General features: G+C 40.9%; 1 protein-coding gene across 1 annotated transcript in view; it reads right to left on the bottom strand.

The window, feature by feature from the left end:
• SORL1 (sortilin related receptor 1) overlaps positions 1 to 16,140 on the bottom strand; it is a 179,201-nt gene that overhangs the window by 128,437 nt on the left and 34,624 nt on the right. The window contains exons 5-6 of the mRNA XM_021671207.2: positions 14,372 to 14,439; positions 6,992 to 7,172 (exon numbers count right to left, since the gene is read on the bottom strand). Coding sequence (XP_021526882.2) covers positions 6,992 to 7,172; positions 14,372 to 14,439 — 249 coding nt within the window. The remainder of the gene's footprint in view (positions 1 to 6,991; positions 7,173 to 14,371; positions 14,440 to 16,140) is intronic.

Genomic DNA, 16,140 nt, shown 5'->3' with positions numbered 1-16,140 from the left:
CACAAATACATTGAAATTAAACAACACATATAAATCATCGATGTGTCAAAAGGAAACACAAGAATAATTAGAAAATACTTTAAGATGAATGAAAATGAAAACATAAGTATATGAAATGCAGCTAAAGCAGTGATTAGACGGAAATGTATATTTGTAATCACTTATATTAAAAAAGAAGAAAAATATCATATCAATAACCTGACTATTCACCTTAAGAACATAGAAACATAAGAGCAAACTAAGCCCAAAGCAAGCAAAATGAAAGAAATAATAAAGATTAGAGCAGGAATAAATAAAAAAGAGAAGAGAAAAATAATAAAATTAAGTAATAGGCTGATTATTTAAAAAGATTAACAAAACTTAATAAACTAGACTACAAGCTAGACTTATCAAGAAAGAGAGAAGACTCAAATGACTAAAATTAAGAAAGAAGAAACATCATTAACAACCTCACAGAAATAAGAAAGATCAGTGTGAACATAATGAATAATTAAAAATTAAATAACGTAGATTAAATGAACAAATTACTAGAAAGATACAAACTGCTGAAACTGAACCAAAGAGAAATTTTAAAATCTAAAAACACTGAATTAGTAACCAGAAAACTTCCCACAAAGACAGTGCATTCTGCCAAACAAATTAAAGGATAAAAATGATTATAAACCAAGAGTAAGTGGAATTCATTCCAAAAAATGTGCATTGGTTTAACATATGAAAAAGATCCATCAGTGTAATATTCAATGTTAATAGATTAAAGGAGGAAAAAAAGAAACATAAGATCATCACAACTAACACAGAAAAAGCTCTGATCAAATCCCAGACTTTTTCATGATAAAAACACTCAACTTAGAAATAGAAGAGAATGTTCCTCAAATTGATAAAGGGCATCTATAAAAACCCCACAGTTAAAAATCATACTTAATGGTATAAGACTGAATGCTTTTCCCCTAAGATCAGGAATAAGACAAGGATGCCTCGTCTCCACTCCTAGTCAACATTTTACTAGAGTTTCTAGCCAAAGCAGTTAGGCAAAAAAAAAAAAGAGAGAGAGAGAGAGATAAAAGGCCTCCAGATTAGAAAGGAAGAATTAAAGGATGATGTTGTCTCTTTTAGCAGACAACATCATCTTGTATACAGAAAATCCTAAGGAATCCACACACTGAAAAAGTTAGAACTAATAAAGCTCAGCAAGGTTGCAGAATATAAGATCGATAATATGAAAATCGATCATGTTTCTATACACTAGCAATGAACAATCTGAAAATAAAATTAAGAAAAGAATCATTTACAGGGGAGCCAAAAAGAACACTTAGGTTTTTTTGTTTCTGTTTTTGTTTTTTTTTTATACAGCAGTCTCATTCTGTTGTCCAGGCTGAACTGCAACCTCCGTCTCCTGGGTTCAGGAGATTCTTCTGCCTCAGCCTCCCGAGTAGCTGGGACTACAGGTGCACACCACCATGTCCAGCTAATTTTTGTATTTTTAGTAGAGACAGGGTTTCACCATCTTGGCCAGGCTGGTCTAGAACTCCTGACCTCGTGATCCACCCCACTTGGCCTCCCCCAAAGTGCTGGGATTATAGGCGTGAGCCACCACACCTGTCCAGGAAAAATTTTTAACTAAAGAAGTCCAGGACTTGTACACTGAAAACCAGAAAAACCAGTTGAAAGAAATTAAAGAAAACCTAAACAAACGGAAGAATATCCTTTGTCCATGCATTGGAAAATATAATATATTAAGATGGTAATATCCCCCAAATTGTATTGAATCAATCTCTATCAAAATCCCATCTGTGGTTTTTTCTTTTTGTGGCAAAAAAATTGACAAACTAATTTTAAAATACACATGGAAACACAAGGAACCCAAAATAGCTAATACAGTCTTAAAAAAGATTTCAAGAGTTCAAGTTTTCCAAATTCAAAACTTATTACAGAATTACAGTAATCAAGACAGTGTGATGCTAGTATAGGGATAGACATATAGATTCAAAAAACAGAATTAAGATTCCAGAAACAGGCCAGATGCAGTGTCCTGGGCAACACAGTGAGACCCTGTCTCTTCAAAAAATTAGCCCAGCACAGTGGTGCATGCCTGTAGTTGCAGCTACTCAGGAGGCTGGGGTGGGAGGACCATTGAGCCTGAGAGTTCAAAGCTGCAGTAAGCCATGACCATGCCACCACATTCCAGCCTGACAGCAAAACCCTGTCTCAAAAAAAAAAAAAAAAAAAAAAAAGGAGAAAGAGTCCAGAAATATGCTGGGCATGGTGGCTCACTCCTGTAATCCCAGCACTTTGGGAGGCCGAGATGGGCAGATCATCTGAGGTCAGGAGTTTGAGACCAGCCTGACCAACATGGTGAAACCCCATCTCTACTAAAAATACAAAAATTAGGCAGGTATGGTGGTACATGCCTGTATCCCAGCTACTCAGGAGGCTGAAGCAGGAGAACTGCTTGAACCTGGGAGGCAGAGGTTGCAGTGAGCAGAGATTGCACCACTGCACTTTGCCTGGGTGACAGAGCAAGACTCCCTCTCAAAAATAAATAAGAGTCTAGAAATAAATTCTCATGTTTATGAGAAACTAATTTTCAACCAATGTGCCAAGGGAAAAGCATAGCCTTTTCAACAAATGGCGCTGGGATAACTGGTTATCCACATGCAAAAGAACAAAGGTAAATAACTCATATTAGATATAAAAATTAATGGAAAATGAAATGAATCATAGACTGTAAGAGCTAAAACTACATGACTCTTAAAGGAAAGGAAAGTACATCTTCATGACCTCAGATTATGATATAACAATAGCACAGGCAACAAAAGAAAAAATTGATAAGCTGAACTTCATCAAACTTAAAACCATGGCTGGGCATGGTGGCTTGTGCCCATAATCCCAACATTTTGGGAGGCCAAGGTGGGAGGATTGCTTGAGCCCAGGAGTTTGAAACCAGTCTGGGCAATATGATGAAACCCCATCTCTACAAAAATTTTAAAAATTAGCAGGTGTGGTGGCACACCTGTGGTCCTAGCTACTTGAGAGGCTGAGGTAGGAGGATTGCTTGAGCACAGGGAGATCATGGCTGCAGTGAGCCATGATTGCTCCACTGCACTCCAGCCTGGGTGACAGAGTAAGACTCCCAACTCAAAAGAATAAAATAAAAATAAAAACTTTAGTGCTGAAAAAGAAAATCAAGTAAAAAGATAAACCATGGAATGGCAGAAAAGATTTGTGAATCATGTAACTTGTATATAGAGAATATACGGAATAAAGAACTACTATAACTTAACAAGAAAAAAGAACCCAACTTAAAAACAGACGACTTGAATAGAAGGGGTAACAGACAACTATCAGCATAGTCAGCAACTACAGGTAGTCAGACAACTATCTGTAAAGGTCCAGATAATAGATATTTTAGGCTTTTGGAGCCATATTGCCTCTGCAGAGTTAGCTATGCAACTCTGCCACTGGAGCATGAAAGCAACCTTAGCCACGCATAAGCAATGAGTATAGCTGTGTCCCACTAAAACTTCATTTACAAAAACAGGTTGTGGGCCATAGTTTCCTAGCATGCACTCTAGAACACAGCGTCTGCAGCATGTAAGGCATGCATGGCTGCATCACCTTAAGGACAGAGAAGAGACTTCAAGTCCACAGATCATGCCTTTGCTTACTGATACACATTTGTGCAAGAAATATCTGAGCCTGGCTTGCATGATGATCTCAATCTAATAGGGAGGTTGTGAGGTTGTAGGGGAGTAGCTAACCCTGACCCACCTCAACCTTTTCAGCAATTACTGTTATCAAATGAAAGATCCGAACAGTTGCATACTAACAAATTAACAAATCACAGAGTACCTCACTGTTTCTTTAATGGCTCTATCATTTTGATGTAGACTATTAAGACAAATAAGCGAACTTTATGTCAAAAAGCAAGGAATAAAAATTAAACAAGACAACTCAAAGGCAACAAATACAAAGCACATTACAAAGACAGAGGCAGGCCAACAGAGTAGACCTGGAGACTGCTCCAGTCCAGAAGCCAGGTGGCTGAAACAGTAACTTACAAAGGACTGTAATCATTCATGGTGCTAGAAGGAAGCAAAAGAGTTAATCATGCAAAACCAACTTTCCGTAGTTTTAATCAGTTCTTTGATTTTCCCAATTTGATGTGAATTCATTTAACATTAAAGCCAGCTGGAATTCCCCAAGCCCACGAAGCCTTAGAGACAGGCAGACCCCAGATAAAAAGTTACACTTGTAGGCTTCAACACTCCTACTGGGAGGGTTATCTGACCAAGGCCGACTTTGTTTATCCTTGTAGTTTAGAAGTCTGATGTAATAAGACTTCTTGGAGGAAAGTATATATTGTATGTGCTATCCACAGCCAGTTGTGTTTCTTTTCTTTTCTCATCAATCCATCCTTTGAGAAGTAATCCCTAGACAGTATAACTCTATCACCTGAAGCATCTGCCTGTAGAAGGCTCAGGTCAGAGTTTCTCAAACTGGTGATTCTTAGGCATCCTTGGGATGCTCTGGGGAAAAGTGCATTTGAGCCCTGAATCTGCACTTGTAATAGCTGTCCTTGCCTGATGCTGACGTGGGTACTCCTAAGACTACAATTTGGGAAACACCTCCCAGTGGTGACCTAACTCATCTTACCTACATCCTCTCATAACACCACTGACCTTGGAATCTGGTAGCTCATCCATGCACAGGAGAAGAAGCCAACACATAACTACAATTTTGCCACCAACAGCATATAAATAAGCCATACAGGAAGTTAAGACTTACTTAAAAGTACCAATAATTTAATACCTCTCCCACCAAATTTCTGAAAAGTACCAATAATTTAATACCTCTATAAAAGTACCAATAATTTAATACTCTCCCACCAAATTTCTAAAAATTGACTACTTTTCAAATTAGGTGGGCAAACATGGCGTTCATTCAACTCTATTGCGCATCTGCTGTGCACCAAACATTGTGCAAGGCACTGGGTACTGTATGAATGAAATCAAAACAAATATGACCCCTAATCTTACCAGTGGCCAGATTTAATTAAAAACCACAGGCACTCTGTAAATCAACTACACCTGGAGAACAGACATAGCTGTTAGATTGGAATGGAGGGCACAGAAAGCTCCAGCTGGAATATAACTTTCTTTTTTCTTTTTTTTATGAGATGGAGTCTTGCAGTGTTGCCCAGGTTGGAGTGTAGTGGCGTGATCTCATCTCACTGCAACCTCCATCTCCTAAGTTTAAGCAATTCTCCTGCCTCAGCCTCCCGAGTACATGGGATTACATGCATGCACCAACACGCCACCCTAATTTTTGTATTTTTAGTAGAGACAGGGTTTCACCATGTTGACCAGGCTGGTCTCGAACTACTGACCTCAAGTGATCCGCCCATCTCAGCCTCCCAAATTGCTGGAATTACAGGCCATGAGCCACCACACCTGGCCCAGCTAGAATATAACTTAAACTCTCAGCGGTGACATCTAGGAATAACCCAGTTAAGAGAAATGCATAACAGCTATCCATCCTGCCCTAGTTCACACAAAAAGGAGGACAAACCAGGCAGTCAGTCAGTGTGTTTTAGAGTTCAAAATCAAAATCACACAATAACCCCAGGCCCAAGGAACTAAGGCAGAAAAGGCCTATAAACACTGGAGAACTGAAGACAAGGTTTTAGACGATACTGAAAACTCAAGACTGTCCAACTGATGTCACAAGGTATCAATGCTTGGGCCTGATTTCTCATCTGTGTTCCCATCACCCTAACCCCAAAGCCATTCAAGGATGCTTGTGTTTCTGGGCTGCTATACATGTTTGTGTATCTGTGTCTAAGAGAAAGAGAAAGAGACAGGCAAGGCAGGAAGGCAATGAACCGATGTCTATGGGTCAATGCAAATAGCCTGACAAGAAAAACTGCCGTAGGCTAGTGATTTTTCAGAACGTTTGCAAGGTATGTAACTGGAAATGCCTCTGGCCTCTAGCCACCCACATCTCTCTGCTCATTCTGTCCTTACTCCCTGCTTTTCCTGCTGGGGAGGTCCTCTCTTGACCCTAAAATCCTACCAAGAAGGTTGACCTATTTCCACCTGGCCCGCTACCAATTATAGAAGTATATGAGAACCTGAAGGAAAACATTACCTCTGATTTCAGTCTCTAAGGTTAGCAGTGACAAAGAGCAACCTCCCAGTTAGCAAAGGTCTTCAACAGAGCCTGAGTCAATAAGGGAATGGCGCCATCAGGAAAGCAAGCTAGTAGCCTCCCAGAAATAAGAGCCCCACCTGCCCTTGGCTGGGCCTGGTGTTTTCCTTTACAACCAGGGTGATAAAGACTGAATGCGATACAGTTGCAAGACAAGTCCTGTTAAGTAATCAACTCTTAAATGAGCAAGCCCACCATTTCAGCATCTGGCTCCAACACATCAAATCAAGGGGAAGATTTTCCCAAAGGCTGAGAGTTAAGCTACTTACTGACAGCTAGAAGCTTAATTACTGCTTTTCGTAGAGCATTAACTCTCACTAGCCAATGACTACACATCCTATTAGCCATGTAAATTAGCATGTGTTGAAAAATCTCTAAGAAATCGGCCTAAGTTTAAAGGAAATCAGGCAGAGGGATTAAAGGAAAGGAGCCACTGAGCCACCCTCCCCTCTCAATTCTTTGTTCTTTTCACTGGGATTTCAAAGAAATACGTCTTTGTCAACGATGCTTGGCTACCAGGAAATAACCAAATTCCTATAGCCTAGAGCCACTTTGAGTGTTTGTCCTGGGCCTCTCCACTCCTCTGACTTCCTAGCACCTGCCAAGCCCTTTGGGAATGTTCGTCAATGTCATCAATGTTATCAATGTTGAGAATCCTTCAGTCAATCTATCCCAAGCACATCCATCCAATTGCTGCTTATGCAGACTCACCTGTTTAATCGCAGAATGCCAAACTTCACAAAGGAAACTCATAAGTGTTTATTCTTTAATACATTAAACTTACCACCACCTTTGTAGCAAACATGTACTTGTCCCGAAGCTGAAAATCTCTCGCTTCCTCAAGGATTACTTCCAGGTTTTCCCGGGACTGGAAGAAATCTGTACTTCGGAAAATGGTGGAGTAGCCAGAGGGTTCATGTCTTTCAATGTAGATGGTATTTGGTTTGTCATAGGGATCAATTCCCCTGGAAGAAAAAAAAAAAAGCTTGTTATCATTTGCACATTAGGCCTGGAGGTTTTGCAATGAGGATAATTAACTAGAATTTAGGCCTACCATGATGTAGTATCATCTGTGACCTATAGATGATACTCTCTGTGCCTCAAACATATCCCTCTGGTTACTCCTTGACTCAGGATAGAGGGGACAAAATTGCCATTTGTAAAGTGTTTTATGTTGTTGTCAAAGCATCCTGAGTTTAGCTCAAGACAACCCAGCCCTGCTTGAGACGAGCAAAAAGTAGTAGTAGAAGACAGAATGTTTCAAAATAAATAAGCAAGGGACTGCTTGAAGCTATAAGCAAGTTTTCAGCCTCAAGTTACAAACCTCAGAGGAATGAAAGAGAGTTTTCACAAGGTGCTACATCCTCAAAAGAACACCACTGGAGAAACCACACTATGAACCCCTGAGCCTGATCCTTCCAAGGGATGCTGCCCTGTCTCTGTCTGTCCCCTGCCAATGTCATGGATCTCGGCAATCTGGAGCCATGCTGCCTGTGCATTTCGTCTCCCATGCAGCTCTTCTACAAACTCTTTCTCACATATAGTGATCTTAAAGTCCTTCAGAAAGGGAGGGCACCTTTCCCCCACTGTGCTTTTGCAGATGCTACACTCCCGTGAGGAGATGCCCTCTGCACACACCTGGATCCCTCCATCCAATTTCTACTCTCCACTGTCATCAAGTTCAAGTCTTCATCTTCCAGAAAGCCCTCCTCAGGGCTGTCTTCTCTTCTCTCAACACTAGCAATAACATGCCTCTGCAGCACTCAATTCCAAGCCTTTTACATGAGTTTGAGCTCCAAGCAAAGGTATAAAACCCCTATAATTGGGTGATTTTTAGAATCAATCTTATTCCTTTATGCAGTAATGCCTCTTAGACACTGTATTTTATTGTTCACCATTATGTATTTGTCTGAGCTTCCTAGACACAGTATAGACGCCTTGGAAGGCCATGTCTTAGATTTTTTTTACCCTATAGTATCCGTAGCTGAAGAGATACTGTCTGCAATGGATCTGTGGGCCAATTAGAGAAGCTAATCCAAAATGAAAACATGGAATGACTAGGCCAAACTACCTTGGAGAAGAACTTCTGAGCCAGTGTTCCCCAAAGAAGCCCCACATAGCAGCTCAGAGGACAACTTATCTGCTGCAGGTCTCCTAACATTCTCAAGAACACCAAGGTCATGGGAACCATTCAGCAAATGGAAAAAAAATAAATGGAAAGGCTGGGAAGATAGCCTTGTAGTGAGAATACACAGTGATAATTCAAGGAAAGACAGAAGGCCTCAGTTATATATTTGCCCTTATACAATTCCATATGCATGATGGCTCTCAGAATAATGAAAGTAATCGTGTCAAATTCCTTCAGAGATATACTGTAAAAGCATGTTCTCCCCTACCCCTCCCAAAAAGAAAGATAAGAAACCGAAAAACAAGAGTCTCTTTTGCCAGGCGCAGTGGCTCACACCTGTAATCCCAACACTTTGGGAGGCTGAGGCTAGGGTAGGGAGTGGTGGCACTTGAACCCAAGAGTTCAAGACCAGTCTGGGAAACATAGTGAGACTCTGCCTCTACAAAAAATAAATTTTAAAAAAATTAGCTGGCATGTACCTGTAGCCCCAACTACTCAAGAAGCTGAGGTGGGTGGTTGGAAGCCTGGAAGTCTGAGGCTACAGTGAGCCATGATTGTGCCACTGCACTCCAGTCTGGGCAACAGAGCAACACCCTGCCTCAAAAAACAAAGGAAAAATAGCTTCTTTTTACAATGGAAGAAGACTTGGGTTTTGCTCTACAATCTGGATATTCAGGACAATGGAGAAACCAGCAGCCTTGGTCCTAGTGTAGGAGAAAACTATTCTTCATTATCAGATACTCTGTGTGCATGTGTGGGTGGGTGGGTGGTGGCATGTTCTCTTCTTTTCCACAATTAGAAGTACTGATTAAAGTACTTCCTCTAGCCAGAGGATATGCAAATTAAAATGAGGCTGCTTGGTATTTTTAAAACAGCAGAGAGGAAGGAACCTTTATTGAGCTATTTTGAGACCCAGCTCACCTCTATTATTCCTTCCTAGCCAAAAGCAGCAGCCAACACCTAGAGACAGAAAGAACTGTGACTTTCATCCCAATTTTCTTCCGTAATCCATATTTGGACCTCCCATTTCTGCAAGCTGCTCCACCTACAAGTTCTTATAGTTTGCAATTACTTAGACTTCCAACATCTTACGCTCACTGACACCTACTTTCTATTGTCTTGGCCCTCATTGAGAAATTCCAATCATGGCTCTATCTCTGAGCAGTCATCAGCATCACCTGGCCTCACCTGAAATCCCTCAATGATATTCCACAGGGTATCTTTGAGTCCTGTCAGCCCCCTCAGGTCTTCCACTATCCTGTCTTGCCAGTCTCCAGCTCTGGACGATGTAAATTATTAGCTTTCCTCACTCCTGCTGCTCTCAACTTGCCAAACATTGTTGAACAAATGTACATCATTATTCTGAGAGACTTGATTATGGGGAATCCTAAAGGGGAAAATTCCCCAAATAGCCTACCCCTAAAAGATGCATCACTAGCTTAAATGAGATAAGCCAGTCCTTTCTCCCAAGATATCTGTATATCTACACAGAGGCAGAAGGTACAATTTTAGAACTTAAAATTTCTCAATTGTGGCAGGGCGTGGTGGCTCACACCTGTAATCCTAGCACTTTGGGAGGCTGAGGCAAGTGGATTGCCTGAGCTCAGGAGTTCGAGACCAGCCTGGGCAACACGGTGAAACCCTGTCTCTACTAAATTACAAAAAAATTAGCCAGGCATGGTGGAATGCACCTATAGTCCCAGCTACTCAGAAGGCTGAAGCAGGAGAATTGCTTGAACCCTGGAGGTGGAGGTTGCAGTGAGCTGAGATCGCGCCACTGTACTCCAGCCTGGGCGACACAGCGAGACTCTGTCTCCAAAAAAATACATAAATAAATAAAAATTCTTAATTGTAAGTTCCCTTATCTAGTAATTCTGCTGGTACCCTCATAATTTATAGTTTCCTAAACAGATAAAAAAACAATTTTTCCCTTCAAAATTCAAATAAAGCAAAAGAAAGTTCTAATGGTTTTCCTTGAGAACAGGTTATCCTTGGACGAGACTATGGTTATAATTTCACTAAGATCCCCTAACTTCTGCTCAAGGAAAATAACAAAAGGGTCAGAAACAGCTACCCTCTGTGGAAACATAAACAGAGTCTATGGCTGTCTGACGATGGTCAGCTCTAAGGCTCCATCTTTACCATCCTCTATTACTAAGGAAGCAATACCAACTCAAAGACATACCACTTTACATGGAGAACTAAAAGAAACACAAGCAGTATCTACAGCTTCTGGGGCCATTACAGTTAATGAGGACTAAAACTACAAGTAAATGTCTAAAAACAAATGAAAAACTAAGAGATATAAATACATACACATATACAATCTATTTCATATCACACCCAAACGGCTAATCCCAACTATATAAAGATCTCCTTGAAATCAATCATGAAAAGACTAATAATCAAATAGAAAAGGGGCATGAGGCCAGGCACAGTGGCTCACATCTGTATTCCAGCACTTTAGGAGGCTGAAGCAGGCAGATCACCTGAGGTCAGAAGTTCAAGACCAGCCTGGCCAACACGGTGAAACCTCGTCTCTACTAAAAATACAAAAATTAACCGGGCGTGGCAGCGAGCACCTGTAATCCCAGCTTCTTGGGAGACTGAAGCAGGAGAATTGCTTGAAACAGGGAGGCAGAGGTTTTGCACTGATATATCCACAGTGAATATACCAGTGAGCCAAGATCATGCCACTGCATTCCAACTGGATCATGCTTAAGCAAACAAACAAACAAACAAAAAAAACAAATAAATAAATAAATAAATAAGACCACAATCACTTCGGAAGGCTAAGGTGGGAGAATTGCTTGAGGCCAGGAGTTTGAAATCACTCTGGGAAACATAGGGAGCTCTCCCTTTCTACAAAAAAAAAAAAATTAAAAATTAGCTAGGCATGGGTACACAGGCCTGTAGTCCTAGCTACTTGAGAGGCTGAGGTGGGAGGATTTGCTTGAGCCTAGGAATTTGAAGCTGCTGTAAGCTATGATAGTGTCACTGCACTCCAGCCTGGGTAACAGAGTGAGACTCTCACTAAAAAAAATAAAAATAAAAATACATGACCTTTAAGCAGATTAAAAGATGTTCTAACTCATAATAAGGAAAATGCAAACTAAAACCATGGAGATAATATTTCTTCCCTAAAACACTGGCTGTGGAGAGAGACATTATTCCACATTGCTAAAATGGGTGCAAACTTGAAACTTTGTTTTTTTTTTTTCTTTTTTGAGATGGAGTCTCACTCTGTCACCCAGGCAGGAGTGCAGTGGCATGATCTTGGCTCACTACAACCTCCGCCTTCTGGGTTCAAGTGATTCTCTTGCCTCAGCCTCCCGAGTAGCTGGGACTACAGGCACACACCACAACGCCCAGCTAATTTTTGTATTTTTAGTAGAGATGGGGTTTCATCCATCTCTTGACCTCGTGATCCGCCTACCTTGGCTTCCCAAAATCTTGACATTTTCTATAGCAAATCTGGCAATCTTTACCAAAGTTACAATTTTAAGGATTCATTTACTGTGGATATAGCAGTGCACAAAACTGACAAAAGTCTCTGCCCTTGGGGAGCTTTCATTCTGTTCAAGAGAGAAAAACAAATAATAAGCGTAATAATAGTATATTAGAATGTGGTAAAGTGCTATACAAAACAGAACAGAACACAGTACAGGAGATTGGGAGTAATGGGGGAGTAGGTGTAATTTTATTTGTTTTATTTAATTAATTTTTTTTTTTTTTAGACAGTGTCTTGGTCTTTTGCCAGGCTGGAGTGCAGTGACACAATCTCGGCTCACTGCAACCTCCACCTCCCAGGATCAAGCGATTCTCCTGCCTCAGCCTCCGGAGTAGCTGGGACCACAGGCACCTGCCACCATGCCCAGTTAATTTTTGTGTTTTTAGTGGAGGCGGAGTTTTACCATGTTGTCCAGGCTGGTCTCAAACTCCTGACCTCAAATGATATACCCACCTTGGCCTCCCAAGGTGGGTTTATAGGCATGAACCACTGTGCCCAGCCAGGTGCAATATTAAATAGGATCCTAAGGTGGGCATAAATGAGGTGGGCTTCATTTAGAAGCAAAGTTATTTGAGCAAAGTTAGAAGCAAAAAACTGGAATGAGCAAAGACTGGAATGAAGTAAAGGAGTAAGCAGGAAGTATATTTTGGGTAAGAGCATTTTAGGCAGAGAAAACAGCAATTGCAAAGATCCTGTTCCCTGTGGTAAGAAGGTATCTGACATTTAATCTGAGAGAAATGATGAAGCATTAAAGGGTTCGAAGCAGAGGAACAAAATGATCTAACTTGTTTGAATAGGATCAAACTGGTTACATATTGAGAATTAATAATAGAAAAACAAGAGTAAAAGCAGAAAGACTAGTTGGGAGACTAATGAACGATAACACTGGAGGCTTACAGTAAAAGTGGTACCTGAGTAGAAGATTCTAGATATATGCTGAAGGTGGAGCCAATAGGATTTCCTGATAGAATGAATGTAAAGCACAAAAAAAAATGTGAAATCAACAATGACTCCAAAGATTCTGGCCTGAGCAAATGAGAAAGATTATGAGTGGAGCCGATCTGGGGTGGTGAAGATCAAGAGTCTATTTGGGAGGTGTCAAGTTTGCAATATCTACCAGTCATCCACGTGAGTGAATGGATGAGCTGTTAGATAAACAGTGACCAGCACACTCACTTCTAGAAATCTGTCCTACACATTTGCCTGCACATGTACAAGTTCACATAATTCAAGATCCTATACTACTTTATCACTGTAATATAAATTACAGTAAGTATATTACCATTTACTTCTAGAAGAAGTACTTCTTGAAGTACAACCTATTTATTTCATTCCTCTTCTCAAAGCAGTAGTATCCCATTGCTTTCAGAAGGTAGCCCAAATTCTTTTATCAAGCAATACAGATTCTAATACCTACTTCCCTTTCAAAACTTCACCCAATACACTATCCAAAACTAAGAGTTCATGTTCTTTACCCAAGCACCACAGTGGTTTGTCCTGTGCCTGTGGCCACTTTGTTCCTCTGCCTGGAATTCCCGTCCTCCACACCTCCACACAGGGACATCCTACATGTTGTGCTCACCCCGGATCAAGGGCAACCTCCTCTGCAAAGCTGTCTATGATCCTCCCATCTGGAAGAATAAGTCCTCTGGCTTCACATGCCATGTCTGTTACCTCTGTGCCTCTGTCACAACGTGTGTTATGTACCCAAAATGTCTTTCCTTACCTCCTAAACTGTAATCTCCTTAATGACTATAGCCATAAATTATTCAACTTCTTATACCTTTAAGCATCTAGTAAGCTTTATACTTAACAGACATTCAAGAAAATGTTACGAACAAATGCAGGAATTTTATTGTTGTTGTTGTAATTTTGTTGTTGTTGTTGAGAAAGAGTCTCACTCTATCGCCCAGGCTGGAGTACAGTGATAAGATCTCGGCTCACTGCAACCTTTGCCTCCCAGATAGAAGCAATTCTCCTGCCTCAGCCTCCCAAGTAGAGTAGCTGGGATTATAGGCGCACACTGCCATGTCCAGCTAATTTTTGTATTTTTCAGTAAAGACAGGGTTTTACCATGTTGGCCAGGCTGGTCTTGAACTCCTGACCTCAGGTGATCTGCCCATCTTGGCCTCCCAAAGTGCTGGGATTACAGGCACGAGCCACTGCGCCCAGCAAAATGCATGAATTTTATGTAGAGAACAATTCCCACTTCTAATATGATGCTCTAAAAATGAAACTCTACAAACATGCAAGAGCCTCAAGATTCCCCTGGGTTCCCTGATGGATTGAAAAATGCAAAAGCTCTACCACTCCTCTCATAAATAACCTTACTTTCTCATCCCGCCCACTCCCTCCCCCAGTAAGATCATTGTATTTGTAGCTCTAATTCTCAGATTTGGAAAAAATGTATTTCCTGAACCAAACGCTTGACATTTCAGGTGAAGGCAGGTTTGTCCACCATGAAGGAGCTAGAACTGGAGAAAGGAGGTCATGTACATCAAGATTTATTAGAGGATACAACTTACCAAGAAAAGGACTTGACATGTTCCTGAATCATGATCCAGGTCTGGCCAAAGTCATCTGACTTCCACAGCTGCAAAGACAAGTGGGCATGATGCAAGAGGCATGTATAATACAACCTGAATGGCATCACCATCAAACGCCCACTGAAATCCCACCTTCCATGACACACTGTCTGTGAAGGGAGGCACTGAGATTGCCAAAGCCAGCAAAGTTGCTCCAAAAGCAAACGAGGGCAAGGAAGGAAAGACCACTGTGTGCCTATGTGTTCTTCTCTCAATAGCAACTGGAAGGAAAAATGAGTAGGCCTTGCCTTCCATTTATGGATTACCAGAAATTATATTTACTCAAGACTAGTCTCTAGGTAATGGTAAAAACCAAAGGATGTTTATACTCAGCATCTTTTCAACAAAGAAACAGTGTCCTTAAAGACCTTCCATGGATAGCAGTATTATTTGCAACAGCCAAAATATGGAAGCAATCCAAGTGTACATGAGGGGTAAGCAAATAAGCAAAATGTGGTCTATGCATACAACAGAATATTATTCAGCCTTAAAAAGAAAGAAAACTCTGACACATGCTACAATATGTATTAATCTCAAGGACATTCTGCTAAGTGAAAAAAGTCAGTCACAAAGGGACAAATAGTATATAATTCCACTTAGGAGGTACCTAGAGTGGGCAAAACCATACAGACAGAAAACAGAATGGTGGTTGCCAGGGGCTAGGGGGCAGAGAGGTATTGTTTAATGGGTGTAGAGTTTCAGTCTTGCAAGATGAAAAGTGTTCTAGAGATGGATGGTGGTGATGGCTGCAAAACAAAATGAATGTACTCAATAAAACTGCATGCTTAAAAGGGTTAAGACAGTAAATTGCATTTTATGAGTGTTTTAACATAAAAAAAGGAAGAAAAAAACTGTAATGGGCCCTGGTAAGTAAAGATGAATGCAGAGGACACCAAGTACAGAGCCCCACAGGGAATCAACTGAATACGCAGGCTGTGGCAATGAGGAATTAACTTGCTGATCTTTGCCAAAGCCCCTCAACTTCCACACATGGAACCTGAAGGTTCCTCTGGCCCTAGCAACCATGTATTAAGAAGCATGAGACCCAAAATAATAATAATTCCCCCTCCACTGGTAAACTGACCCAGCCCATACTTAGGTTACTTCCTAAGGCAAGCAAAGGTAAACGGATCTTTGTTTTGGTTAAACAACCTGCAAAGAAATGTTCCAAGGTTTCTCTGAGCAAAAACATTCAAGGCTCACTGTAAATCCAATCATACAGGATCTACAAGCTTCACAGATTTTTGCCAAACCAATATCCTTGACTTGGCAAGTTTCAACCTTGAGATATATATCTTACTCAGGCTCTTTCCTCATCTCTCAGATTTCCTTCAAACCTGGGTTGAAGGAGGAAAATACATACATTTATATGATACACATGCACACACTCAAAGGAAGACAATTACAGTTAATGGTAACTTCAAATAAATGGGAGGCAAAAGCAGTGTTTAAGGTGGAGGATGGGGAAAGCAGAACAGAAATTCAATAAGAGGTCCCAGAAGAGATCAGACTCCAGCCTTCTCTAACTGGCTCTCTCTCTCTGATTAAATTCCAGAGCCTCAATTTACCCCAAGGGCTAACAAAGGTACATCTGCATGAAGAAGGGCATGACATTTAACTCATAGGGGCCTGCCAACTACCAAGTGCTGGGTGCTGATGGCTGGCTGGGCTGCCGACTGAGAGTGCCAGGAGGAGGTATTTTTCCTGAG

The sequence above is a fragment of the Aotus nancymaae genome, unplaced genomic scaffold, assembly GCF_030222135.1.
Source record: "Aotus nancymaae isolate 86718 unplaced genomic scaffold, 86718_ANA_hifiasm-v0.15.2.pri h1tg000012l, whole genome shotgun sequence".
Taxonomy (NCBI): domain Eukaryota; kingdom Metazoa; phylum Chordata; class Mammalia; order Primates; family Aotidae; genus Aotus; species Aotus nancymaae.
This window is presented reverse-complemented; position numbering and strand designations above follow the sequence as displayed.